Here is a 27536-nt window from a genome sequence, read left to right as displayed (position 1 = left end):
TCTGCCTTCTGCATTGTTCTCTGCTCTGGCTGCAAAACCAATAGAAATAAGTAAAACTTAATTTCCTACATTCTTGGCTTTCTTCTCACAAGTTTGCATGCATGTGCCCTTTTTTTATTGTTACTTTTGAAGCTTCATCAGTGTCCCTGGTGTGCAGACTTACTCTTGTTAGAGGGAGTCTCAGTAAGTGTTAGGGATAAGTTTTTTGCATGGAATAGGGGTTATACTGCTTTGTATGCAGTTTCATGGAACCAAGGTTTGCTTGTTGACCAGATCAGCTCTGTGATTTTTTAAAAATTTTTCTTTTTGCTACATGTCCAGTTTTGTGTCTACAAAACTAAATCTTGCATAATAAACAGTGAGCCTTTGTAATTTAGTACTCATAGTTCTCCTGTGAGAAGTGCTAGCCTTTCTGACCTTGTTAGCAGGGGTTCGTTGTAAAGATCAGCAACTATACCGTAACAGTTTTTCTTTCTTTAATTTAAACTAAAAAATAAATAAATCTAGATTATTTTTGCAAACGTGTTGTTGTGGGTTGACCTTGGCCAGATTCTAGGCACCCACTAAAGTCGCTCTGAGCTGGGAGAGGTCACACAGGCAAAACAGACTCAATGTGGACTTAATACTAAAATTTATTACTAACAGGATAAGATCTAAAGAGTGAGAAATAAAATAGTCTTAAACACACTTTCCACTCACCCCTCCTTCCTTCCATGTTCTCTCTCCTCCCCCTGCAGCAGTGCAGGGAGACAAGTCCACCCCTCGGGCAACAGATGTTCCAAATCTGCTGTCCCATAGGTCACTCTTCCATGGGCTGCAGGGGGACAGCCTGCTCCACCATGGTCCTGACCACAGGTTATGGGGGGGCCACAGCTCTGAGTCCTTCCCCTGCTCCATGGGGTCCCTCCCACAGGTAACAGTCCTTGATGGACCTCTCCAACGTGGTTCCACCCCTCAGGCAGTAGTTCTTCCATATCTACTGTCCCGAGGGTCACTTCTCCATGGGGTGCGGGGGGGGGGGGGTCTCTTCACCCCGATGGTCCTTCATAGGGTGAGCTGTACCGATGTGGATCCCCCACAGGGCCATGAGTCCCACCTGGGAATAACCTGCTCTGGCATGGAGCCACAAGTTTCTTGAAGGACTCCACTCCATCCTGGGCCTTCCATGATGGGTAACGGCCTTCTTCCATACATCCATCTGCTCCAGCATGGGCTCGGCTGCACCGCAGCAGGCTACCCTGGCCCAGCCTGGCTCGACTCAGCCAGGGGGGAAGGGAGGACAGTGCCCACTGGCAGGGGCCACTCTACCACCCTGGCCTAGCCCACAGGGCACCCTCCTCCACCCCTCGCAGTTTGCCTTGGAGGCTTTGGTGCTGCCAGTGCTGTTTGGCTCCTCGGGCAGGACGGGCTCCAGCAAAGGCTGCTCGCGAGGCGGGCCCAGGGCGCTGCAAAAACTCTCCGTGGGGCCACACACCCTGGCCCCAGCCCTGACCACCCCTTTGCAGGGGCCGCTGCTCAGCTCGGCCGGTTCTGCCGAGAGCAGCATGGGCAGCTCGGCTGGGGCACCACTGCCTGCTCCGGGGTAGGTGCCAAGAGGCCCGGGCTGGGCTACCACCACCTCCCACCTTGCAGCGGTGGAGGCGCCAGGACTGCCCAGGAGCTTTGGTCAGCTCTCCCCTGGCTCGAAAATTCTTTCGCGCAACAAACTTGTTCTTAAATATTTTGTCACAGAGACGTTACTATTGCTCCTAATTGGCTCGGCCTTGGCCAGCGGCAGGAAGTCCCTCCTGTAGCCAGCTATCCTTGGCATACTTGGGGGGGGAAACTTCTAGCAGCTTCTTACCAAAGCCACCCTATGTAGCCCCCTGCTACCAAAAACCCAGCCACCTCAACCCACGACACGTGTTTATACAATTGAACCGTCTTCATTTAGAAACAAGTTACAATAATAGCTTCAGATGGCTTTGTCCAGTCAAGTGCTAGAAACCCCTGAGGGTGCAGATTCTGCAACCTGTCATCACCAATCCCAGTGGCTGATAATCCTTACAGTGAAAATCTTTTTTCTTCTATCAAGATGGAAGCTTCCTTGTTTTAATTATACCACTTTTATATTATTCCCTCCCATACACATCAATAAAGATCCTGTCTTCATCTGCTTGATAATCTTCCCTTGTGAAGGCATTTCTTAAGGTCCCCTTGAACCTTCTCTTCAGCAGGCTGAACACTGGTTCACCAGGATGAAAGAAGTTTGAATTATTCTGAAATCTACATACACTTTTGATTTGTTTTCAACATCAGTCATTTGAAGACTGATTAAAAAGTGAATACTTTTTAAATAAAGTATTCACATTCAACCTCTATTTCATGTCCTGCCAGAATAGGTTCAAGTTGAATGAGTTTTAAAAGGAAATGTTTTGCCCATGGGTTCTTACATTAAAACTATATCTAGGAACTAGGAAATGGATTGATAATCCTCACGTCTTGTATCCATAGTATTGTACATGAATTTTTCAGAACACGTGAATCACCTATGCCAACTCTGCTGGTTGTTGGTCTTGACTTGAATGCTATCGTGTTGTTTATGGCTATTTATTATAGCATTCCAGACTAATATAATGAATATTTTGCACCTCTGCTTTTTTAGATATATTGAAGTAATGTAGGTCTTACAAAAGCACTGAAATACTCTTGTATTATGCTGTTTGAACTTACTTTTTTTAATGGTTTAGAATTAAACTAAGTTAACAAAACAAATAACAAAGGCAGTTTCAGTAGTTAAATGAATCCAATTGCATGGTGTATATGGTGCATCTGCTCAATTTAAATGTAACATATAGAGAGCTAATAATATTTATGGAGCTCCAGTCTTTTTTGGTGAGCTATCACTTAATACAAATTTTCAGTATTGCAAGACTTTGGAATTCTTGTTTTCTGTAGAAGCTACACTTGTATCTCATGTGCTTTCTTTCCTAAAGTTGATCTTTGTATTAATTATTTTCCTAGGAAATCAAGTTCTTAACATCCTTTATCCAAAAACCTGAAGCAGCAGAGAGGTAGTTTTTACAATGAGGACAAATTATCTTCTAGGTAAGTTAAGTGCCCATGTCTGGTTACAAACTATGATCTTTTCAGTTGGGAAAAACAGCTACGAGTTGTAATCCTGAGCTGCATGTGTTAAGTGGATGTTACTGTGCTAGTAGGTGGTTTAGAGATGGTAGACATTGGACATGCCTTGGGTGAGGGAAAAAAAGACATATTTGTGACCTGTACCTGTAATTTTCATGCTGAGTAGTGATGAGACTCCACTCAAATACTCAGTGAAATATGTAATCCTACTTTTTTTTGTATGTTGCAAAAAATGTGAGGATAGAGCTACATTCCGTGGGTGTTCTAGGAGCGACATAACTGGTAAATTATGAACTTCTGTGTACCTAGTTAGATAAAATATGTATATATATGTATAATGTATATAATATGTCATATATGTATATTTTATAAGTATAATGTGTTATGTGTATTTATATCTGCACATCATTTTATAGTGTGGTACCTTTTCAAGTGGCTTGGTATTTCAGGTAGATTTGAAGTGACAGTTCACTACAGTAAATATAATAAGACTTATTTTCTCTGTGAGTTACTTTGACATAAAAATGCATAGAAAATAGTAAAGGTAACCTTCTGCTGTGCATTTGATGACAACCTGAGTATTGAATTATTTACCAGTGCTTTATATTGCTGTTTACAGTTTGACGGATCCTTTTACACTATAATATTGTTACTACATAGGAAAAAATGTGTTCAGCAGTCTTAATGACCTCTGAAAAGGATAACTTTTTTTGAGTTTAAAATATAGGTGACCATATTTTAACCAGAATCTCCCTGGCTATTTTTGTTTGTGAAGCCTACAGAGTATTCTATTTTGTATTTTGAGGCTACATGGCATTTAAACGGAGAAATTCCAAAAATAGTCTGAGAGACATAAGTAAAACAGAACTTCTTGTTGGATTTCGAGTTTTTGAGGTGGTTTTTTTTCAGGTTTGGGTGTTTTCTTTTGTTTTTGAGGTTTTTTCCCATAAAAAAGACTGTATTAGAGGTTTGTTCAGCGATGAAATTCTGGATTTTTTTTATGCCTTACTTGGCATTGAGAATACCTAAAGTGTTTGAATTAATATGTTAACATTTATATTTATGAACATAATTAAAAGGAGTCTGTTATGTGTAGGTTGCGACTATTGCTACACTTAGCTCTAGATAGCAAAGTCATTATGTTTGGGTTGGTCATTACTTTCAGGTATATATATGATAAAGGACTAGAAAACTTCACTTCTTGCAAAACAAGGAGAAGGAAAATCAGAAGTTCAGTGAGAACCCCCCTGATATATTGTGAAGTATATTTAACTTTAGCTGGCGTATTACATCAATACCATTATCTCATATGAAAAACTTAAGTATTACTAAAGATCGCTACGTAAAACTGCTATAATTTATTTTTTATATTGTTTTCCTTTAAAAATTTTATTTTAATAAATCAAGCATAAATATAATATGATATAATCATTGACTTTCTATTAACGTTTTTTTTTCTTTTTCTGTTTAGCTGTTCAAACTTCTGATTCATCAGATATTAATGAGGAAGAAAACCTGACTGATTAACACAGCTTCGGTAGTCTGTTGGGTTTTCTTTTCATTCCACAGTGTTTGAGAGATTTGAGGAAAATTTCAAGGAATGGAGTTAGCTCACAGTTTGTTGCTTAATGAAGAAGCGTATAACCAGCTTGGTGGATTTCAAAAAGCAGAGTTCATTTTTGAGTGGTTACAGTATTTGGAAAAACTTTTACCAGTGACTAGCAGAGTAAGTATAATGAGATTTGAGAAGAAAATCACATTATATAGTTATTTCTTTCTGTCTTTTTGTTATTTTGTTTAAAACCAAAGAGCAGTATTCAATTTCATTTGCCTCATGTCTTTCATTTACAAGCAATGAAAGTATATTTAGTGTTAGCAGCAGCTTTCTAAATGTTACAAGAATTTGGTCACAGCCCTTTAAGTGACAGAGCCACTTGTCCAAGGAAGGGAATTTTAATTAGTTGTAATTCATATTATTACTGCAAGATTTTGCAGCCCCACTGTGAAGAATGTCAGTCATGCTTCCACCTGGCATTGCACAATTATTTGATATTTCTCTAGCAAGCAAGAAAGTAACATCTTTCTCTTCTTTTTTTTTAAATTTTTCCTAATCAAATGATAAAAGATCTGTTTCCAGCCAACTCTCCAATTGATTAGTTCACTGTTTAGAGTATATTAAGTTGATTGTGTAGCTATATAAGAGTAAACCGACCAAAATAACGATATTTAAGTGTTTTTATTTGTGATGAAAATATGTAAATGAAATATGGTGCCACACTATTTTTTTTAAAAGAGTATTAAAATAATTTATTTAAGACTGGATGATTGTTTTAAGGGAAGTTCTTTCCTTTCTAATACTCAGGTTCTTGAAACATGGCTAAAGTTCTTCTTTGATACTAAAATTACTATATATCTATTAATTATTTTATTTTAAAGCAGACAAAGCAAGAAAAGGAAACTTTGTTTTAGAAAGATATAAGCATATTAATTGCATAGGAAAATACACTTGCAATGCTACTAGAAATAGTAGCTCTGAAAAACGTATTGGTTTTTTTTTTAAGAAGAATAAAATAGTCACATACTTGAAATGTCTTTTCTTTAAGCATAAAAATGAAGTAAATGTTCATTTGTAATTAAGAATGTCATTATCAGAATGGTAATAATGAAAAGTAAAGATAATTTACATTAATTATCTTTAACTAACTTTTAAATTTAACTGAATTTTAACTGGTTACGGATTTTATTTCCAGGCTGATATAAGGGAAAACCAGAAGAAACTGGTTGAACAATTGACTTCTTTGTTAAACAATTCACCAGGACCTCCTACCAGACGGCTTCTTGCCAAGAATTTAGCTGTAATTTATAGCACTGGAGACACTTTTTCTGTTTACCAAACAATTGACAAATGCAATGAACTCATTCGGAGTAAAGATGACTCACCAAGTTATCTGCCTACAAAACTGTAAGTATTTTTTGAATCCCAAACTTCAAATTCAGTAATAACAAGAGAGACAGATCGACATGGTGAGCTGCATCTGAATTCACTACCACAAGATACATAATAAAACAAAGATGGTGCTAGTGCTAGATATTGTACGTGTGCATCAGGAACCAAAAGAGTAGAAGAGAATTGGTAGTCTCCAGCCAGACAGTTGAAAATCAGGCTGGGGAGATACCAGCGATGGATAACAGAGTTATGAGGGCACAGCTGTTTGAAAAACAAGGAGAAGGGAATAATATTGCTGAGAAGATCAGTGAAACAGACAAGTACAACTCCAGGTACAAAATACAGTTACTGAGTACATTTCTTAATCCAATTGGGAAACTGGACATAGTTAAAAATTTTTGTAACTAAACACCTGAAGCCTAGCCCACGGAACAGAGAAACATCAACTGTTACTTCAGAATGGGAAACCAAATCTTTATGTGCAGAAATGTTGTAAGTAACCTTCATTCCTGAAACAATGCACATCTTTGACTATAATGAAGAAAATTAAAGGTAAAGGTAGAGATAGTAAAACATCATTGTGCATTAATGATATGGTATTGAAAGCAGAGCAGAATATGTCTTCCTCCTTTACTTTGCATGCTAAATTTGTTTCTGACAACCCAAGTAAAGATTTCTGAAAATAAATTTTGCAAGGAGTCAGTTGTATTTTCCAATACCATAATTTTTTTTGTTTCCCTCTTGTTCCAGGTGACCTCTTGTGCAGTCTTTTGAGTTAAGAATAAGTTTGCTATAAAGGGTCTAAGTCTTGCAGAATAAATTATGCTATACTACATTCTCAACTATGATATGCCATTAACATTATAGTTGAGTTGTAGTGTAGGACAGAACTCTGCAGGTCTTCCTTGCTTCAGCTGCAATATGCCAGAGGGAAGTGGGAGGATGTCAGCATAGCAAGGAGGGATGATGGAGTCCATTGGCAGTAAAGCAGTAATGGCAGATATCCAGAGTCAGAATGCAGAGAAGTAACTGGGGGAGAAAGAGAGAGGTGGCATTGTTCAGAATGCTCCTGGGTATGTAAGCAGTAGTGAGGAGAGGAAATAAGAGATGGCAAAAAAAGTAACTGTAAAATATGGTTTAATTCAAAAAAGTTTTGGAAAAAGCATTTCTGATACAGCTGACACTGAGGCTGAGGCTACACAAAAATAATTGGAACCACAGAGCTGTTTACAGAGTAAAATCTTTCATCTTCGGTTGCAAATATATTAAATACTTGGTGTTCAGTGTAGAAAAATTGCTTTTTTTTGCCTGATCTTGATTAAAGTGTTGTCTTTGTTTGCCATCTGTCCTTATTTAGCATACATGCCCATGCTGTCTCGTAGCAACACTTAACCATCAGTGTTCACAATATGTTAATACACCCGGGAACTCCTTTAAATACAGTTCCAGTGAATCATTCTCTTATCTCATAAATTATTACTTTTCTTCTTTGATGGAAATATTTTAGGCAAGCACTTTAAACATAACCTTAGCTAGGTGCTTATCTGCTACTAAAAGTCAGTGTGATATGAATACAATACCAAATCAGATAAAGAGGTTATGCAGTGTGAATGCAACTTATTAATTAACTTTAAATGATGAAGTTTTTGAAATATTGACAAGGGCTGCTTTTAAACTATAAGCATTTGCCTGGTCTGCAAACTTTTATAGCTTATCTCAGTGCTGTTTTACCACATGTTTGAGTATCTTAGCTCTGGATTTTTGTTGGTGCCTCTCCAAGTACAATTGTTAAGGCAAAATTTAAGAGAAAACAATTTAGATGTATCTTTCATAGAGAGTTGTGTATCAAGATAGAGGTGTGCTGCTAGGGAGGTAGAAACAGGGGCAGAGAGGCTTTTCCCTGCAAAACTTACAGGCTTCCTTGGAAACTTCTGGCTGTTGCTTACAATTTGACAGTTAAAGTAACTCCACAATTAGTACAGTTTGGACTTAGTAAAGAAACATTTGTGGAAAAAGAAAATAGACAACTAGAGCCGTGATGCAATCCTAGAAGGCAGGTACGAGAGCTTCCTCAGTCCTATGCTTTGAACTTTCATAAAAACTTAAGTGTTGATGTGCAGAAGTAACTAGATTCCCATCTTTAGTTGACTAGATGTTACTTATCAACAAGTGTGGTCACTCTGTTGCTAGAAATCACTGTTCAATACTGATTGACTCTTTCATGCAACGCTGAAGCAGTACATGGCAGTACAGCCAAACTTCTAAGAGTGTTTGCAGGTTATAACACGATGTAATAAGGTAGTTTATTTGGTTGGGGTTTTTTATATGTCTGTTAAATACTCCTTCTTCAGATTATTAAATAGATATTATTTAATCTTGAAGCTAATTAGAGAAAGTATCTGTGACCTTCAGATGCTCAATTTAGTAGTAAGATGGGACAACTGTAATTTTATGCCCAGGCACACCATCAACAAAATTAAAATCCAAACTGTTGGTGTGTACTGAGTTGAATAAAAGCAATAATGAAAAATGCTTTTTTAATGAAAATAGTATTTTGGTATGATAAGAGAGAAAGAAGGCTTTGTTTTTCTTATTGTGCTGTGTAACTTATGTGAAACTTGAATGCAGTTGGGGAATAAGCAAAATGTTGTTTTGTTGAAGGGGATGCTGAGCAATGTCTGCATATTTAAGTAGGTTAAGCCAAAGAGCTGAAAGCTGATTAAAGAGAGAATTTCTTTTTTTTCTTGTAGTCATAAAACTAATTGGTTTAATTTATAGATCTGTCAATACAAAAGCAAAGTGTTTTCCTTAAGTAATTATTCAAAGGAAAACATTCTTTCATTAGGCAACTTTTTTTTTTTTTTTGCTCAATATTAGCAATTTTTTCTTTTGCTAATGGAGAGGCCAATGAGCACACAGAGTCTAGCTGTTAGATATTTCACCAGGATGAAAAGGACATGGGTTTATAGTTTTATTTCCTTCTTATGTATTGTTATACATAAATGACACAATTGCAATTACTAGACCATTTGCAGTCTACTATTGGCCATCAAGTTGTAAGTAAACCTGTGTGTGACTACTTCTGGCAGCATCTGCTGTAGCACAGTGCCATAGACTGCATGACACAGAGCATGCTTGGTAAAAAATTAGATAAGTTTTAAAAGTGGATATGGAAACCCTATTCCTATTTTAAAATTTATTGGAAGATTGTATTTACCTGAATTCTTGTATTGTGCAAGTTATTTTCCCAACCCTTGTATCTGCATTTCTCGTAGAGGGTATGTGCCACACACAGACCATTTTTTTTCCCTTTTCATAATCCACTTATGTTTTTGGGATGTTCTGTTCAGTTATTTTGCTGTTTGCCCACTGATTACGTTAGTCTCTTAATCCCTTTCATCTCTTACTGCATCCATTTTCACACGTCTTTGGATTTGCTTTTGTTTTAGTGCTGCGGTGGTATGCTTGGGCTATTTATACAAAAAATTGGGAAGAATTTTGGGAAACAGTTTTACTGACACCGTTGGGAATGTGCTTAAAGCAATGAAGAATGCAGAGGTATTGGAACAGCATGTTTAAAAAGTGATTGGAAAAATAACAGGATGTTTACTGTTGGTAGCTGGACCAATGAGTAAGAAAAAATGCATGATACCAATTTATGAAAAAAAATCATGGAAAGTCAGATAAAAATCAGTGTCTAAATTCCAAAGAAGTAATAATGAGTTAATGGATAACGACTAAAAAATGATGGATTGTAGCTTTTTTCAATCTGATTTCATGAAAATTAGAAAATTTAATTGCGTTATTAATGAGAACCTTTTTGCTATAGCTCATACTTTGTTTTGAGTTTTGTTCTTCTATTTAGTATTTTTCAATGGAACATAGAATTACTGTTTTCATTTGCTTATAGAGTTTTAGGGCAAGTTATCTGCTTTAACTTGCTTCAGCATAAATAGATCTCCAAAAGTCTAAAAGACCCAACCACTGTTTGCCTATTTCAGTAATTGGCGTTTTGTATTTCCAAGGATCTTAGGGTTACAAAATTTTAACATTTCTCATTTTCATTTTTCAGTCTCAAGGTCGTTATGAAATCATGCTTAGTTTGCAAAATATATTAAATGGTTTAGGAGCTGCTGCTATCCCCTGTCACAGAGATGTTTACAAAGCTGCCCGATCGTGTTTGACAGATCGATCCATGGCAGTCCGCTGTGCTGCTGCAAAGGTAACCCACTCTAATAGCTGTTTTTATTAAGTAACTCCCTAAATAAAATTCTGTTTTAATGGGTGATGAACACAGCAGTAAATACATTGTTTGCTTATCTTTATTTCTTTAATATTACCTTGGCAGCAAAAAACAAGTAATTTTAGTATGAGGCAACATGCTTATTTTGTTAGGAAGAACTCTGTGTATTCTGTACCAAATTAAAACTTTTACTGACTACTTTCCCGTGTTGAAACACTTTTATTTCCCTTTTTTTTGTCTAGTGTCTTCTTGAACTTCAGGATGAAGCAGTATTTATGTGGACTACAGACCTGGATAGTGTTGTGACCTTATGTTTTAAATCCTTTGAAGGTTCCAATTATGATGTACGATTAGCAGTTTCAAAACTTTTAGGCACAGTATTGGCTAGAGCTCTAACGTCTAAGCAGACAAGAGGTAAAGTATATACTTTATTTACTGAGTCTTCACCTGTAAAAATTTGTTAGACGATAAGAAATTCTCAAATTCTATTGAAACCTGAAGTAAAAATCACAATTAAAGCTTCATCTTGCTGTTCATATCTCTGGTTTGGTCTTTTCTGTAACTTTTTTCTTCTGAAGTGCTATGCTTTTGGTGGGATATATATATATTTATTTATTTATAAAATAATAAACAAGGAAAAGTATTTGGTAAAACTATTTTTCTCTATTATAAGATTTTTATTCTGTGGAGAGAAATTAGTAACCTGAGGAATTTAAAGGCCAGATTAATTTAAGCAGTGTAGAAAGAACCAAGATTTGAGGCAGTGTCTCTGTGTCAAACGAAAAAGTTAAGGATACCTTCAAGCTATTTTTCTGCACTAATCAATATCACATCGGGATTGTCCAGCAGTACTAATATGATCAGAAGCAGAAATTAGCATGCAGTTTTGTTCATATAACAACCATGTAGCAGCTTTTGCTGACAGACAGTACTTGAGCTAACTGAAGCATCCTAGCACAAAGTTAACATCTCTAATATTTGGTGTCATACAGACTAGGTGGTTTTAGTCCAATCTTAGAAACCCAAAGCTAAGTATCTAACTATAATCTAAGCAAAATATAACAGGATGCAGAATAAGTGTGATTCAGACTGATTGTTCTGCTTTTAATGGCATCAGAGTAAACCTTCAGTGCGATAAGCAGCAAATGACAAAATCACATCCCTTTAAGCCCAACTTACTGTCTTTCAGAATACTTGAGGCTGTATATTTGCGTTGTAGAGTCTGAAGTCTTGATTTATAAAGTATTTTCCTAAGAATCTTTTGGAGAGTATTATTGTGTTACAGAAAACAGCACTTATCTTTTCTCAATTAAGTAAAAAAACATAATATTCTGACCTCTTTGTAGATTCAGTGGTTTTCTTTAATCTTTGTAAGAAACATAGTTGTTATTTCTAAAGTACTAAGATAAAGTTATATAAGAAGCTTATAAATTATTTCATTGACTGTTTCAAGGAGTTTTTTCCTTATTGGAGTTATTTTTAGTTAAAAAGAAGTTACAACTAAGTGAGACAGAAGCTAGGTGGGGACTAGAAGGGGCTGGGGGGAGAGGTTCAGGGAGCAAATGAAGGAGTTCATAGTCTTGAAGTTTATGTATTGTATCTGATGACATGCTGATATTGAGTTGTTTACTTTTTTTTTCTGGACATAATTATCTTGAATCCTCTCATTCTTTTCCCATTTCAATGCTTTCAAGAGAATGAAAAATGCAGTGAAAGTTTTAGGTCACTTAGTTTGTGTTGTGTGCTGTCATCATGCTGTTTGCAGACATGTCCCAGTATGTATTTTAAATGAACTCTCAGTAAAGAAATAAAGCAATGGAATAGGAATTGGGGATAAATAATTTTCCTAGCTGTTTTTGTTATTCTCATTCTTTCAAAGAGCTAGCTTAATGCCAAGATGAGTTGCTTTTGTTTGTAAGAGAACCTATATTTGTACCCTTACCTGGCTAAGCATAGCAGAAAGGGAATCCGCCCCTCTGAATTTTGGAATAGAGGTTGTCTTCGGTGGAAAGCTGGAATATGTTAGTCAGGACTTCCATGAAACTTTGAGTGGTAGGAGTAGATCACACAGACCTTTCTGCAGAGGGAGCATAGATGGTAAATACTGAGGGTGGGTAAATATAAGTGTGCATACAATGGCTTAGACTATTTAAAGGTAGCTAAAGGAGAAAAACTTGATAAATGTTGTGGTTTGCTGGATCACTGAGTCCTAAAATATCTTAGTTTCTGTTATGAAGTTAAACCGTATTTGGATTTGATTGTGCTACTGAACTTATGCAAATTATTTTTTCTAACACAATGAGAGTTGAACCTCTACTTCTAAAAGGTAGCAAGATTTTAGAGCTATTCCTCTAAAGATTTACATCTATTCTTAGTGTCCACCAAGCACAACTTCCGCAGAATCTCTTTGGAAGAAGTGATGGAGCTATTGGGAACTGGATTTCTGCGTGGAAGTTGTGGATTTCTACGAGCCAGTGGCGATATGTTGAAAGGGACCAGTTCAGTCAGCAGAGATGTTAGAGTTGGAATCACCCAGGTTTGGTTTACGTTAGTTATGGTTTTCTGAGATTGCTAAACATTTGTATAACTGTTTTACTCTGCATATATTTCTCCTTTCTTCATCCTTTTTTGTATCTGTGATGAAATGTATGTATTTTAAAATAAGGATTTACATCTTGAGTTATATTAGAAAGAAAAGAAAAAAAGATTTCTGATTTTGCTTTTTGTTTGCCTGATAGTTTGAAATTTTAAAAGTTAAATATGTGTTACTTGTGAAAGCTTCATGTGATAGGAATTTCAAAGGAGTGATATAATTAAAATCCTTGAATTTTTAATTTAAAACTTAATACCTTATGTCTAAAAATTAAAGGGAGAAGTTACAAAAAATCTTTGAACTTGGAATAGCTTCCTTCTGTATAGGGACATTCCAAGTCCAGTTTTGAAAAAATTATTCTGCTTTGAGGAAGTGCATGAAAACTAAGGAAAACAGAATTTAGTGGAAAAACCCCACCATCTGTTTTGCTGTGTTCTAGGATGCTCAAAGGATAGAATCTTGTTAACTGAACGGGAGTGAAATCAGACCATATAGTGCATAGTGGTAAAAATTGTATAAATTTTTCAGATAATATCAGGTTGGCTTCATCCTGTAAATATTATCTTAAAAGTAAACATTCTAAGACATGGATACTCAAATGTGAAAAGTGTGAATCAAGACTATAGGTCATGATGAACATATCAAACACCTGCCATTATTTTAGTATTACAGTTCCACAGCTATATGATAATCCACTTTGCCAGTAAGGCAGTTTTTTAGTACATATCAACTTCTGCAGTGCAAATCTTTAAATTAGCTTCAATTACTGATACAAGCTGCCACACTTTGCACTGAAACAGCTAGAAGGTGCTCACAAATTGTCGTCTGTACTCAAGTCATGCTGAGTGGAAGCATTAACTTCTGGCAGAGAGACAGAAAAGCTGGGGAACAATAATACCTTGACAGCTATTTGCCTAGAAAATGCATGCCAGACTCCTAGGGTGTTCTGTATGCATGGTGGTTTTATTAGTTTTCCAGGAACAGATATTTCAATTCAATGTTTTGACTATTTTTACTGGTTTTTGGAAGTTTTCTCCTTTTTCATGCATTTCTATGTTAACTGAATAGTACCTGTACTAGATGGTACACTCTAACTACCAGAACAGTTTAAATAGTGCAATGGTTCTATAAGAAAAACTTGAGAAATTATGTATTTATCAGTGCTTATAAGTAGAAAACACTTACAGTTATTAAATGTATTAATTAGTGAGTTTCAGCTTATTATGAATTTAAAAATAAGAAAGCCACTGAAGATGATTTCTTGCATATAGAAGATTTTATATTTGTTCAAGACAGTCTTTATCGTGTGAAATTCCTCAGTTTTCAAATCTGTAAAACCAGGATAATGTACTGGTGCATTATGAAGCATAAGTAGTATTTGTCAAGAGCGATTAGCTCTAACAGGATCTACTAGTTCACTTTCTTTTACATGAATAAATTTGTTGTTAATATTAGACACAAGACAAAGTATGTGTGAGGCAAATACAGAAATTGATTGATATCAGTAGTAGTAGTGAAGTTTCTTATGAGGAATTTTGTGTGTTCATTTGCATATTCTCATTTTTTGTATTCCCTTCTCTTGATCTATTCATTAAAAGAATCCAACACATGCACATGGAAGGCAATTGTAGGGGAGCTTATTATGTGGCAAAATAAATGGTCTTGTGGTGATTAGATTTGTAAAGTGATTCTGCATTCTTTCTCCTTGTTGTGATAAACATAGTCTTTTTATGGTTTTTATCTTTTTTATGGTTTGCAAGGCAAACAATTAAAATTCATTGAGTTGAGGAACAGTGCTTGGGGGCTGCAAATACTCCCTGATTCAAACCCTTTAATAACAAAATTCTCTCCAGGTTATGAGTTATAGTTTTGTAATATTGTAGTTCTTAAAATGCATTCATACATTAAATTTGGGTTGCATGTTCAGAATTTTAAATAGCTGGAAGCTGTTGTTAAGTGAGACCAAACACAATGTTTTACATAAAAAGTGCCTGTGCCGGGTAAACTGCCATTTCTCACACTCTGGAATGAAATGACGTGGGCAAGCATCTTGAATTAACTTACAGTCAAAGCAGGCTGCAATATTACTCGTACAACTTTGATAGTAATTTAAATTATTTAAACATATATGTAAGAAATTGCAGATACCAGAAGTGAGAACGTATGTGATTTATAGATGCATAAATTTGTAAGTCATCTCAGTTTAGTGTTCTAGTTGTGCAATGTGCAGATTTAAGAAGTTATGTAAGTGGGATAGTTAGCAGGGATTTCCAAGATATTTTGCTCTAAAATATATTTCTTTTCAAATCTCTTTCAGGCATATGTGGTATTTGTCTCTACATTAGGAGCAAAATGGCTTGAAAGGAACTTCTCTGCCTTCCTTTCCCATATTCTAGATCTTGTGTCTCAGTCTCACCCCAAGGCTGTTCAGAGCCCAGTGGATGCTATTGGCTGTCGTCGCTGTGTTTCATTCATCCTTCGAGCTACAGTAGGAGGCCTGCTCGGGGAAAAGGCTCAAATTGCAGCTGCCAAGGAGATTTGTCAGGCCATCTGGAAACTGAAGAAAGTTGTGGGTATGGGTCTAACAGGATTATCCATTTGGGCCTCTGTTTTTCCTTTTTTAAGCGATTGTCCAACTACCTAATCCAGAGACTGCAGAAATAGAATATATAGTGCTGATTTATTGCCCCATGATAATGTAAAACGCTTTTGATGGACTGCTTTGTTTTTAGCTTGGGCTGGTTATTTGTGTGTGTGTGTACACGTGTCTCTTCTGTATGTGTGTACCCACACAAGTATAAATGTATTTTTTAACACTCCTTCCCTGGCAAAAGCAATTTTAACCAATTGCAAATAAAATTAAATAATAAATATATGCAGTAATAAAATACAGATAGTATTTTAAAGTAAGTTAAATTGGCAGTTAATGTATGTCTAGCCAGCTCCTGCCTTCCTGTTCAGAGCAGTTGACATTACTGAAGGTTCAAAAAAGAAATGTTTGTTCCTAATTGAAAAATGAGCATTTCTCCTGGAGAAAACATATCCCCTTGGAGTGGAAAAGAAAGAAAATACTGGGCATAACCAGTTATCCCCTGGTGTACAGCTGCATATTGTATCTGAGTTAAATATCTAAATGTTGTATGTCTAAACTGACATACTCATTTGTGTCTCAAAAGATGAACTTTCAAAAATACATCATATTTTTCCCCTCTCTCTTTATTCCTTGTCTCCACCTTCTTGCTTGCTGTCATAAAATTTCATTCTTTTCTTCCCTTTCTTTTCTCCTACTATGTACTAAAATCTGACAAATTATCAAAGCATGTCCTCTTCACATCACTTTTGGTGGGGCAGAGAATAGCATGCTTCTTGCTAGCCACTGTTTCCCATCACGTAAAGATAAGCAATTTGGTAGTTTCCACTTTATCTGCCCGCCTGCATTTAGTAATTGAAACATCTTCTCTTGCAAAAACCTTTTTCTGATCTGTTTGTTTGATTTTGGTAATGATTTCACGGTGATTTTCTTGTACTGTGTTATCAGATGCTGCAATGAGTGACAGTAACTTGGAAACAAGACTTAATACAACAGATGTAACAGGAAGTCAACATGTGCTTGTGTGTGCACTTCAGGAACTTGGAAGTCTTATCCAAGGCTTAGGAACGACAGCAGCACCATTACTGCAAGACTCCAGTACAGGTACAAGCCCTGAATTATTTTGTCATCCAGAGTACAAAATATATTTATATTCCTTCGCTCACTTTCATCTTCTTTGATTTCTTATTTTTTCTTATTTCTTCTTTGATTTCTTATGGCTATTCTTCTGGCTCAGTCTCCTTACTAGGATCTCTGTAGTTCTTCTTTTCTGTATTCTTCCAATAAACTTAAAAAAAACCAACAAAACAACCAAAAGCAAAAAAGGGAGAAGGGAAAGTTGGCTAACATGCTGTAGGAAAGTTTCAGACATTGCCCGAAGAGTTCTGTATCTTCTCCAACCTGTACAAGTATATTTATTAAAAATACAAAAAAAGTATCAAATTTAATTCCATTAAGGGTTGTATTTAGAGTCCAACACTTCATAATGTTTATAATAAATCACTTTGATTGAGCCGAGTATCTTCATCAACCTTTATTGTTTTCATTTAGCTGCAATTTTTTCTGGATGGGTTCAAGTGGACATCTATTTCCACTGCATGGATTTCTGCTTCCTTGAGAATGCTTACAGATATTTTCTATGCATGTTGATGGATAACTGTGTGATATATTAGGTTTTCTCCATAATGTTATGTTTCATTCAGGGTAAATTTTTTTGAAAAGTATTGAATTATTAAAATTCGTTAAGAAGTACTTCACAATAAAAAGCAATAATACTTTTTCAAGAGAAGTATAGAAATTGGATAGTGTTATGTTCACCAGTCCTCTGTATAGATTTTTGCTTGTTTGACAACCTGCTTACCTATTTCTTAAGTGTATTTATGCGTTTTATTTTTCAGGAGTTCTGGAAGCAGTAATTTCTGTCATTCTTCATCCCAGCATTTCAGTCAGAATAACAGCAGCTTGGAGTTTACGCTGTATTGCAGTAGCATTACCCTCCTATGTGTCCCTGCTCTTGGATCGTTGCATTGAACGTCTTACTACGTTGAAATCCTCCCCAGAAGCAGTAACTGGCTATAGTTTTGCTGTTGCTGCTTTACTGGGTGCAGTAAAACACTGTCCTTTAGGAATTCCACATGGAAAAGGCAAGGTATGGTTTGAATGCTTGACATATGGGCAGCTCTTGGATGTTTTTGCAGCAGTACTTGCAAGTTTTCTTTATGATGTGCTCACATAACCCAGTGTACTGATGAGATATTTTGGCGCCTCAAGAAGAGGACTTTGAAGCATACCATAACTCAAATAAGCAAATGCTTTTTCTCAAATGTGTCAGGATTGTGAATTTCTTGGGAAATGTCGTTAATGATTTTGTTAACTACTCATATTACTACCTTTTTCTAATGGAAAATTTTGTTAGGGGAGAGGTTCATTGTTTTGGGACAGAGCTTTTAGGACTTAAATTGAACAGTCTTAGAGAAGGTTTACCTGAAGAAAGTATTTCTTGAGTAGTTACATTTTTCAAATTTCCAACTAAATTCTTTACAGCAAAATTAAGCCTTTTGCAATACTGTCTCAGTTTGACACTGGCTTAATTTAGAAAGCTGACATTTCAGTAGTGTTAATGGTGAGAAAAGGCTATTTTGGAGTAAATCCAGCTGAAAAGCATCAGACTTTGCCAAAGGAAAAGATCTTCCTTTTATTAAAAAAAAAAAAAAGAAATACACATACAGATCTGTTGCATGCTGTCATGTTTCTGGGAGGAAAGTTGTTCAACCACAGAGTAAGCCAAATTAGTATGTCCTAGGCCCATCAATGACTCTCCAGAGTACAGTTTAGTCAGTGCTTAAAGCAGTAACAGACATTATGCATTATATTGAAAATCTTTGGTCAAGTCCAACAAAATGTTTAGTCAAGTACAACAGATACACGCTTTTATTTTGTTTTACAGAATTTAATAGAAACCAATTTATTACATTATCATAGTCTAAGATGCTTGTACCAATCTCCTTGCTAGTGCAGATAGGATATACAGTGCTCTGAAGTTTTAAGGATATGCAGATGTAGAAATACAGACCAGGAGAAGAAGCTGTTTCCATCTTAATGGCAACTTTATCTATGGAGTTACTCATGTATGGAAAACTATGGTACATCATAAATGTCAGCAGTACATGCTAATTCTTTGCACAATGTAGAAACTTATATTCTCTCTTGGGAAAATACCTGTTTTGGAGTCAATGGACATTAAGAAAATATTCTCAGCATTCAGAGTTCCAACTGCAAATTGAAACAACTTATAAATTAAAAAAAAATGTACCTGTGTTTCCTATCTTTTAAGAACTTTTCCTGGTGATTAGTAAAAAATCATGCAGAGAGAACAAAATTAATACAGTTTGCCCACTTATATAGATAAGAAGTGCCATTCAAATACTATATACTTAAGCAGAGCTAAAGTTTCTATTTAACAGAGAAACATAATTCTTAACAAAGATTTCTTTTAGAGGAGTACAGTAGGATGAAATAGAGCCAGGAGGAGGTATGGGAGGGTACAAAAAAAAGTGTGGGAGAAATACTGTATTCTGTACTAAGCTGGCAGGGGTGAGAACAGAGCAGTTGACAAAAGCCCTTTTCCATTCTCTCCTAGGAACACTTCCAGATTGCAGACTAGCTCCTCTTCTGAGGAGCTGAAAGAGACCAGTGTTAAATAGAGCAGTTTTGACAAAGAATTATCACACTCAGACAATAGTGATCTGGATAGAAACTCTTTTATATTAATTAATTTTCCTTTGAGAGAGCAGTTAGAGTTGCAGGTGGAACGTAAAGAAAATAATTAATGAGTTTTTGTACATTTAACATTCAGTACTAGTGCTTATGCTTCTGTTAAAAAAAATCCTTCAAAAATAAGACATTCCTCCTGTACATAGAGAGAAAAATTGCCAGAAATCATTAAATGACATCCTTTCTAGGATGTTTGTTTTACAGGTAATTTAATTATAATAAGTTTTTAGTGATTTTTTAGTAGCATAATTTAACAAGGGTACTGATTTATTTTAGAATCAAATACATTTAATCTATCAGGAATCTATACAAATAAATTTCTTCATTTACAGCCACCTGGTAGCATTATGGAATTGGGGAAACCAATACTTTCCGACTGGAAAAAAGACTTTAGATGAAGTTTTGGAAGTGTAAAAATTTCAAACATTCATGAAACAAATGTTCATGTGCAAACTTTCACATCATTTTCTAAGTGTGCAAAAAAATTATAGAAGGATATTTTCTGTACTGAGACTTTTAACGATACTCTTGATAATGACACTTCTTACTTGTAATACTGATTTATGGGAAGTTTTGGAGACCAGACATAATGCAGAAAGTAAGAAATACTTTTTAGCATATGTGAAATGTACTTGAAGCAAACTATTTGCAGAATACTTACAGCATTAGTAGCCCTGCTGTGGTAATTGTCCGTGTGGGTGTGTTCCTCCATTTAAGTTCTGGGTAGCTTGTGCTTTGGTAACAAGTGTAATCACCTTGCACTTAGCACTTGGTGGGCATGTGCAGCTAAAATGGGATTAATTCTAACTATACTATTCTCAGTCATTTGTTTAGCCATGCCATTTGTCGATTTGAAAAGTGGTCAGAGAGAATAATATATCTTATTCTAAAACAATGGTAAGAAGATCATTACTGGTCCATCCCACCACTTCTTCTGAGCTGTAATTTGTAGGTGTCATGCTATTCTTTTTCTACGTATTGACATAAATAGAATATCACAACACATCTATCCTTCCAATGCATATTCCTGTGAGAATTATCAGTTGTCATTTTACTGCTGATAAAAGAAAGGGTACAAACCAGCCGAGTAACTTACCTAGTACTCCACAGAATTGTTGAAGCTGTCCCAGACTACTACTGAAGTCAGGAATTGCAACTTCAGGAGCCCGAGTTTATTGCCATAGTGTGAGGGGAAGATGGCATCCTATCTGGGAACACTGGAATAGGATTAAGTATCAAAATAAAAGTATTTGAAAAAAAAATTGTAGCTATGAAGATGCTGATGCTCTGTTTTTCTGTTTTACATTGAAGGTAATCATGACAGTAGCAGAGGAGTTGTTGTGTTCTGCTTCTCAGAACGGTCGCATTTCACTGCAGCGAACACAGGCTGGATGGCTGTTGATAGCTGCCCTCATGACATTAGGTAGTAGCTTTCTACAATTTTTCTTAAACTCCATTAAGCTGTTCGGTGTCATGTCTCTGACTTTAGTTCTTTTGAAATTTTATGTAATTTACCCCTGCAAAATCATTAAAAAACCCTGAAATGTTTGGAATGTTTAAAAAAACTTTCTGAGATAAAAATGTCATTTTCAAATTTGCTGTTAGTTCGTTGGGAGCAATGTCTGAAAACTAGTGACTGAGTGGGACTGCTATTAGTTAAATGTAGAAAATAAATTTCAAAGTCAATCTAACCAAATGTCTCCGTGGTCATGAATTGTTAAACATCTGTCCCAGCACAAAATGAGCTAATAATTTCTATATCCCTCTTGTCAGGCATTTGAAATCTTACAGAACTTTATGATATATCTTAATGGTCATATTATTGACTGTGATCAGTAAGTTACTGATAAAGAATGTGTTTTATTGGGTTTGATCATATTTTCAAGGTACCTTTCATGTTTCAGCTATTACTTCTGCCCAACAACTCCCATTTTTTTTCTTATGTTATTATATTTAATTAACCTAAAACAAATACTTGCTTTCCTGAATATCGCTGTTGATTATTACATCGCTTTTATGCTGGTGATCTACAGGGTCTTAGTAAAACAGAGGCTGCAGTTGGCTTGGTAGCATACTAGTAAATGTGTCAGTGGGTATGCAGTTATATAGGAAAATGAAGTACCAAGATAGTAAACATCTGAGAAATTATATATGAGAAGGCTGGAAAAGTAGCATAAGGTTTTATTCACTGCTGTAAAGATTTTGTGAACTCAGGAAAAAGGAATGAAAGAGAAAATTTAATTTTATTAATGCTGCATTGACATGACAACTGTCAACGTTTATAGGTCCTGCAGTTGTCCAACATCATCTGCCACGAATGCTGTTACTGTGGAAGTGCATCTTTCCATCATCTCCTAAAGACCTAGAAACAGAGAAGACACGAGGAGATTCGTTTACCTGGCAAGTAACACTGGAAGGTCGTGCTGGTGCTCTTTGTGGTAAGTGGGATTTACTGTCTTTCTCTGCATATTTATAGTTGGGCTGTTAGTTTATTTTTCCTTCTGACAGAACAAGGACACTTCATATTGATTTTTTTTTCACTGGACGGTAAAGGATGTATTCACTCCCCAACATACGTGCTTCTATATCTCTATTTACATATGTATATATGTGTGTTTCATTTTTGTTAAAAAAACCCCCAACTAATAAAAAACCCAAGATGGTTTTTCCTCTTGTTCTTCTAATCAGTTGATTTTCAGGCAGTAAATGATAATCAGGAAGCTTGTTTCTCTAGTTTAAAATACATATCACAGTAGTGAATGAAGACCCAAAGCAGGATATGTTCTGTTGTTTATATCTTTTATTATGTTTGGAAAAAAGTAATTCTCTTTCCTAACAGGTAACTTAATATAAGCAAAATAGAATTGGTGAGTCATTCAAACACATTTGTGGGAGTGGGAAGACTTGGGTAAAAATTGTGATAAGGTAGTTGCACTTCTCACCTTGTGAAGAGCACTTTGTATGTGGCTGCTGTCTGGTTAGGTTGCAATTTTTGAATGAAATACTGTGAATTTGGGTTTCCAGGAAATTACTTCAGTAGTTTTCTTCAAATACTTAATATGTTTCAGTCATGTATTCTAGAGTACTAAAGGGTCCTTTGCATTGCAGAAATATGAACCCTGGTGTAGTGATCACCCCTCTCTCTTACTGTTAAGATTTATCACAAAGTGCGGAATTCAATAGTAATTTCATTTTACAAGTAAACTAAACAATTAACCTATGAGTATTTTCTCTTTAGAAAATAGGTATTTAATACTTCATATTCTCTAGGTGCTTTTGAAAATTAAACTAGAGTTTAGTTTTTCATAAATAATGAAAAATACTTGTATACATATTAACTGGTTCATAAGGTACAGTAATTAAACTAATTTGTAATGGAAAACAGTAAGCAGTAGGTCATTTAATCATCCTTCTTCTATTTTTTTGTTATTATCATGGAATTATCATGAAGTTGAGTTATATACTGTAACTCAGTTTATAACGAAAAGCAAAAAGTAGGTCAATTTGTATATGCAATTAAAAGTCAGACTATGAATGTCCAAGCTGAGACAACAAAACAATGCATCTGTAAACATGACTTTTTTCATGAGATTTTTATCAGTTTCTTCAATTTTATAGGCTAAAATATTTTTTAATTTTGTTCGTTTGTTTGTTTCCTTCTACTTTTACATTATTAGTGATGTAATGATGCAATTACTTTGCTGATGTGATTTTGTGCCTGCAAGATACCTCACACTAAGTAAATTAAAATCCAATTCCTTTTCTAGCTATCAAAAGCTTTGTTTCCCACTGTGGTGGTCTTCTTACGGATGAAGTTATTCAGAGACTTCCTCCTCTCCCAAGTGCTGTTGATTTATTGACACAGTAAGTGTGTGTACGAAGCTGTTAAATGGATTCTGGTTTTGAGAAGCTCCAGAGTAATATGCATTTGACTTAGCACAGTTTCTAAAGAACTTTCTTTTCAAAGGACAGAAATCAGAGTCTATGTGTTTGCAGATACCAGTGTCATGTGAAAAAGCTAAGGAAGAAGCTATTGCATGGGTTTTTTAAGTTAGTGTTTATATTCTACTTTTTTAATCAAACATGCACATTTGTGTTTATATACCATCATTTTTTATAAAATAAAAACAAAGTTCAAGAATATGCTTAGAAAAAATCTTTTAGACAGGGGCACTTTTTATATATGTATTCAGAACTAAGTTGGAAAGGGTTTTATAGTTTTTAAACATTTGCCTTTGGAATATAGAGTGATTTAATGCATTTGGGCTTTAAACTCTAACTTAGAGAAATATATCCACAAAAGTTTATTGTCATAAATATAGGTAAATTTAAAGAAAATAGAAAATCTTGTTTATTTCTCTGGTATTAAGTAAAAATAATGCCTGGGAATGGACAACAGACATTCTATCAGAATATATGAAATAAATTGGTTTCCTTCTACTATTGGTAATGCCAATAAGAACTGTAGTTATATAATACGTACAAATTTTTAAAAGCATTTGGCAGAGTGGTACAAATGAAACTGGGGCATTACATAATGCTTGCATCTTTAACATCTCTGATGTGCTTTTTATATTTTAAGGCTCTCTTCAATATATAAATCATACGGAAATGCTTTAAAAACACCATCAACAATTTACAGACATAAACTTTATGAATTACTAGCAGTATTGCCTCCAAAGACCTATGAAGGTATGTATTTCCATACAGAGAGAAATCCATTGAAAATGCCATGGGCTTATTTTTAAGTTTTTGTTCAATGTAAATTCAGGTAGCAAAAATTAGTTTCACCCTTTCTAAAAAACAAATGTTATTCTGTCTATTTAAATTTGATGGATTGTAGCAAAGTCACTGTGGTTTTGAAAAGGTAGTGTTCATGATCTCTTTTCCCCCTCTCCTATTATAAATATAGGCCTCTGTTACAAATATAGACTTTTGTTCTATTTTTGGTTGAAACTAGAAGGCAGACAACCTTTCAATTTTGAAGTAGTTGAAAAAAAAATCTTTTTGATGCCTGTTTTATTTTCCATTGAATCCTGAATCCCAAAGGTGTAATCTTGGTTTAAATCAGTTGCATATAGTCTATTGAAATAATTTCATTTAATTGATTTAAGTAAACATATATTACAGATATATTAACCTGATCCTGTGCAGATTGTGGCTAAAAGGTTTGTATTTAAAGAACAATTTTAACAAAATTTGGGGATTGACTTACTTTTCTGTAGGAGGACATAACTAAGTATTTAAAATCTAACCCTCTAATGCAATAACTATGCACTGTAGTTAGATGGGTCTAACAGTTCAGCTAAAACGTTAAATACCTTTGTTGTCTTTGAATTGTTTGCCACACAGTACTGTATGGACTTCAGTAAGGAACCATAGTGTTTTTGACAACTGTTAAGAGAAGTATAGGGTATTTTTTCAGGACAGAGACAATATGGGCCAGCCAGGGTCTAAATTAGCTGTGTCCTCTTTATCGTGGAGGGAATCCGTACTCAAATTATGTGCTCCATCTAGTGGTAACGGCTAAATAAATTGGGACAAATCCCTGACTTATGCCTTAAAGCTGCTGTCACATTGGAATTCTGTATATAACACTGGAAGCATGGTGTATAATACTCATTCGTGACTTGAGTTTAAAAGACTGAAAATTACACTTCCATCCCTTAGAACAAGTTATTCCTTTTGTTTCTTCATTACAGGGGTAACATTTTATACAATACAAGCATTTGGGATGGGTTTGGCAGTTTCTTGATGTGTTTGAGATTTCTGTGTTATGTTCTAACTTCATTGAAAATACACTGTGTTTTACAGTGTGACCCGCAAAGCATGATTCATGTGAGAGAGCATCCTAGCTGAGGGTGCTGCATTCTAGATCCAATAAATAAAGAAAAACCTTGACAGGTTTCTTGTAAATAAGGGATCACCCTGCTGAAAGCTTTGAGAATAGCCTTAGAATCAAAGCAGTTACTTGACAGGTGTAGTCTCAGACGTATCCACCCATGTGTAATACAACAGTATGAGAGTGGAGAAAGAATGGAAATGCATACATCGCCAGAACTTATTTCCAAGGTCTGCTATGTATTTTAATGTATAAGTGTGCATCATTTAAAAGTGTGATGAAAAGTTTCTAAGGTAAAACTTGAAACAAATGCCATTCTTTCCATATTATTTCCAGTATGAAAGCTTCATGCAGAAACTGTATGTCTTTGCAAATACTTGGATTTTTAAAAATTATATATTTAGGAAAACAATATCATTATGAAACCCAGAATTCTTTTTTCGATGTCTAAATTCAGTCATTATCAATAGGAACAATATTAGGAGTACTCTGGTGTTGCACAGCATGTCACATTTTGCATGGCTCAGAGTGACACACTGAATGAGAAACTTTCACCAGTTCATAGTTTTATTTCTTTTGTCTTTGTTTTCTTTCATCCAGGTAGTTAGGCAGATGCTAGAAACCTGCAAGCTGTTTCTTTTTGAGAAAACTGGTGATGGAAACATACACCAGGAGTTGTAACTCAAGCTTTTAGTATTTGCAAACAATGTGCAAAACTTGGTTTCTTTAGCACAAGAGGAACAAAACAAAATACCCAGGAAAATGAACAGTTGAAAAGAGATTCTTTATTCATAGATCTCAGCTTCTTTGTCAATTCAAGACTTGATTTCTGAGGCCTGAGACACTAAGACTTGTTTAGGCTCTGCTTGGTCCTTTCCTGCTCACTTTCTTCCTCTTAGAGGCAGTTTCTTTTACTGTTTTCATCACTAAAAATCAATATCAACTCAAACAGCAGAATTTTACGAAGATCTACCATGAGTGTGCATGAATAGTAAGTGATTTTTTGCATTGTTTCAGCAATGACAGAAATGAAAAGAACATATTAGGTAAACTTGAACATCAGTGAAATACACTGAACATGTTTTAGTTGCTGTCTTCAATTGTGTCTGAACAGTTAAGACTTTGCAATTTATCTGATCCAAAGTATGAACTTTTTAAGCTGGTGAAAGCTGTTTCTGTTTCTAAGATGACGAACCATATTTGTGATCATTTTCATGTGTAATTAGGTCCAGATTATAATGTGCCCATGTTTTTGAGGCTAAACATTTATTTCCTGTTACTTAATACAAAAAGTTTTATAATGTCCAGATTGAAAATTTCACACAAATAATTTCAGTAGTCTGAATTTTATTAGATTTGTTGATGCTTTCTGTTGTCTGAAATTAATGTGTTTTGTCAGACAACTCATTAGGTTTCTTTTCATTCTTCAGCTTTTTGTGCTTGTTACGTTCCACTGTCTAAACCATAAAATTGAATACAAGCATTCACTTCTCTCTCTTAATAGAATGAGATGAATAGCTAGAATGCTGGAACAGCATTCTGGCTCAAAATTTTGAACTGCTTTACATTGGGAAAATATTGTTTGACATGTTGAGGATTGCCAAGTGTCTGAGACTAAAATAAATTTTAATTTGGTTAGAAAATGGGTATCTCAATTACATTTGATTTTAAAAGCTGTTCTCATAGGAAGGGAATTTAAAAGAAAAAAAAGGTGTTGTGATGAGCAATAATGAAAGAACGGCTTCTAGTTCTTAACTACTGTGTTTTTTTGAAAAGGCTCAATTTGTGTCCCTGGCACACACTATTTGTGCACCTTGCAATATATTTGATAGTGCTAACTTTTTGCTTTTAGATTTGAGTAAAGCATTTTGGAAAAATTACTTACTTGCCTAATTAGTCAGGGAGGCAGGCAAAGCAACAGATGCCTGCAGGGAAGACGGGCTGATGAGGCCAGGAGTTTGGTAAGTAGGGGAGAGAAAGCCAGCTTTCTCGGAACAGTTTCAATTTTCAAAAAAGGTAAAATAGCTGGTTGTAGCTACCAACTCCAACTATAATAATTCTGCTTCTGCTCATGGGGTGCTGATAACTGTGTTGTCCCATTTTTTGGAACTTCAATGTGTTGAGAAATGATAAGCAACTTTAGTGCAAACAGATAGTTGTGCAATCATCTAAACTGAATGCAAAGAATTGGATATGTGGAGTTAAGCTCCTCCTCTTAGTGCTGATATTTCCCTGTTCTTGAGGACTTGACTTTGCAACCTTAATGCTCTGGAGGTAAATTCTTATGTAATATTTGTATAAAGACTGTGTGCATTCTTTAAGATCAGTTCTGCAGTTTTTCAACACAAATTAATTATAAATCAGACCTTTCTCATCACATGTGGTTCAGCGCTGGAAATGTTCTCTCACTACAAGGACTAT

General features: G+C 35.2%; 1 protein-coding gene across 4 annotated transcripts in view; it reads left to right on the top strand.

Annotated features, from left to right (window-relative positions):
- The window catches only part of HEATR5A (HEAT repeat containing 5A), a 60697-nt gene that overhangs the window by 1671 nt on the left and 31490 nt on the right, over positions 1–27536 (top strand). For 3 of the 4 annotated variants that reach the window (XM_029964126.1, XM_029964127.1, XM_018082668.2), the window contains exons 2-15: positions 3004–3087; positions 4598–4852; positions 5877–6088; positions 9523–9631; positions 10146–10295; positions 10559–10730; positions 12692–12852; positions 15227–15482; positions 16448–16603; positions 17398–17648; positions 20585–20696; positions 21559–21711; positions 23041–23137; positions 23856–23965. In XM_029964126.1, coding sequence (XP_029819986.1) covers positions 4727–4852; positions 5877–6088; positions 9523–9631; positions 10146–10295; positions 10559–10730; positions 12692–12852; positions 15227–15482; positions 16448–16603; positions 17398–17648; positions 20585–20696; positions 21559–21711; positions 23041–23137; positions 23856–23965 — 2065 coding nt within the window. In that variant the 5' untranslated portion in view covers positions 3004–3087; positions 4598–4726. Of the gene's footprint in view, positions 1–3003; positions 3088–4597; positions 4853–5876; positions 6089–9522; positions 9632–10145; positions 10296–10558; positions 10731–12691; positions 12853–15226; positions 15483–16447; positions 16604–17397; positions 17649–20584; positions 20697–21558; positions 21712–23040; positions 23138–23855; positions 23966–27536 lie in introns of those variants that run through there. The other variant, XM_018082672.2, reaches the window with a different exon arrangement.

This window comes from Manacus vitellinus, unplaced genomic scaffold (genome assembly GCF_001715985.3).
Source record: "Manacus vitellinus isolate BGI_N305 unplaced genomic scaffold, ASM171598v3 scaffold_6_pilon, whole genome shotgun sequence".
Lineage (NCBI taxonomy): Eukaryota > Metazoa > Chordata > Aves > Passeriformes > Pipridae > Manacus > Manacus vitellinus.
This window is presented reverse-complemented; position numbering and strand designations above follow the sequence as displayed.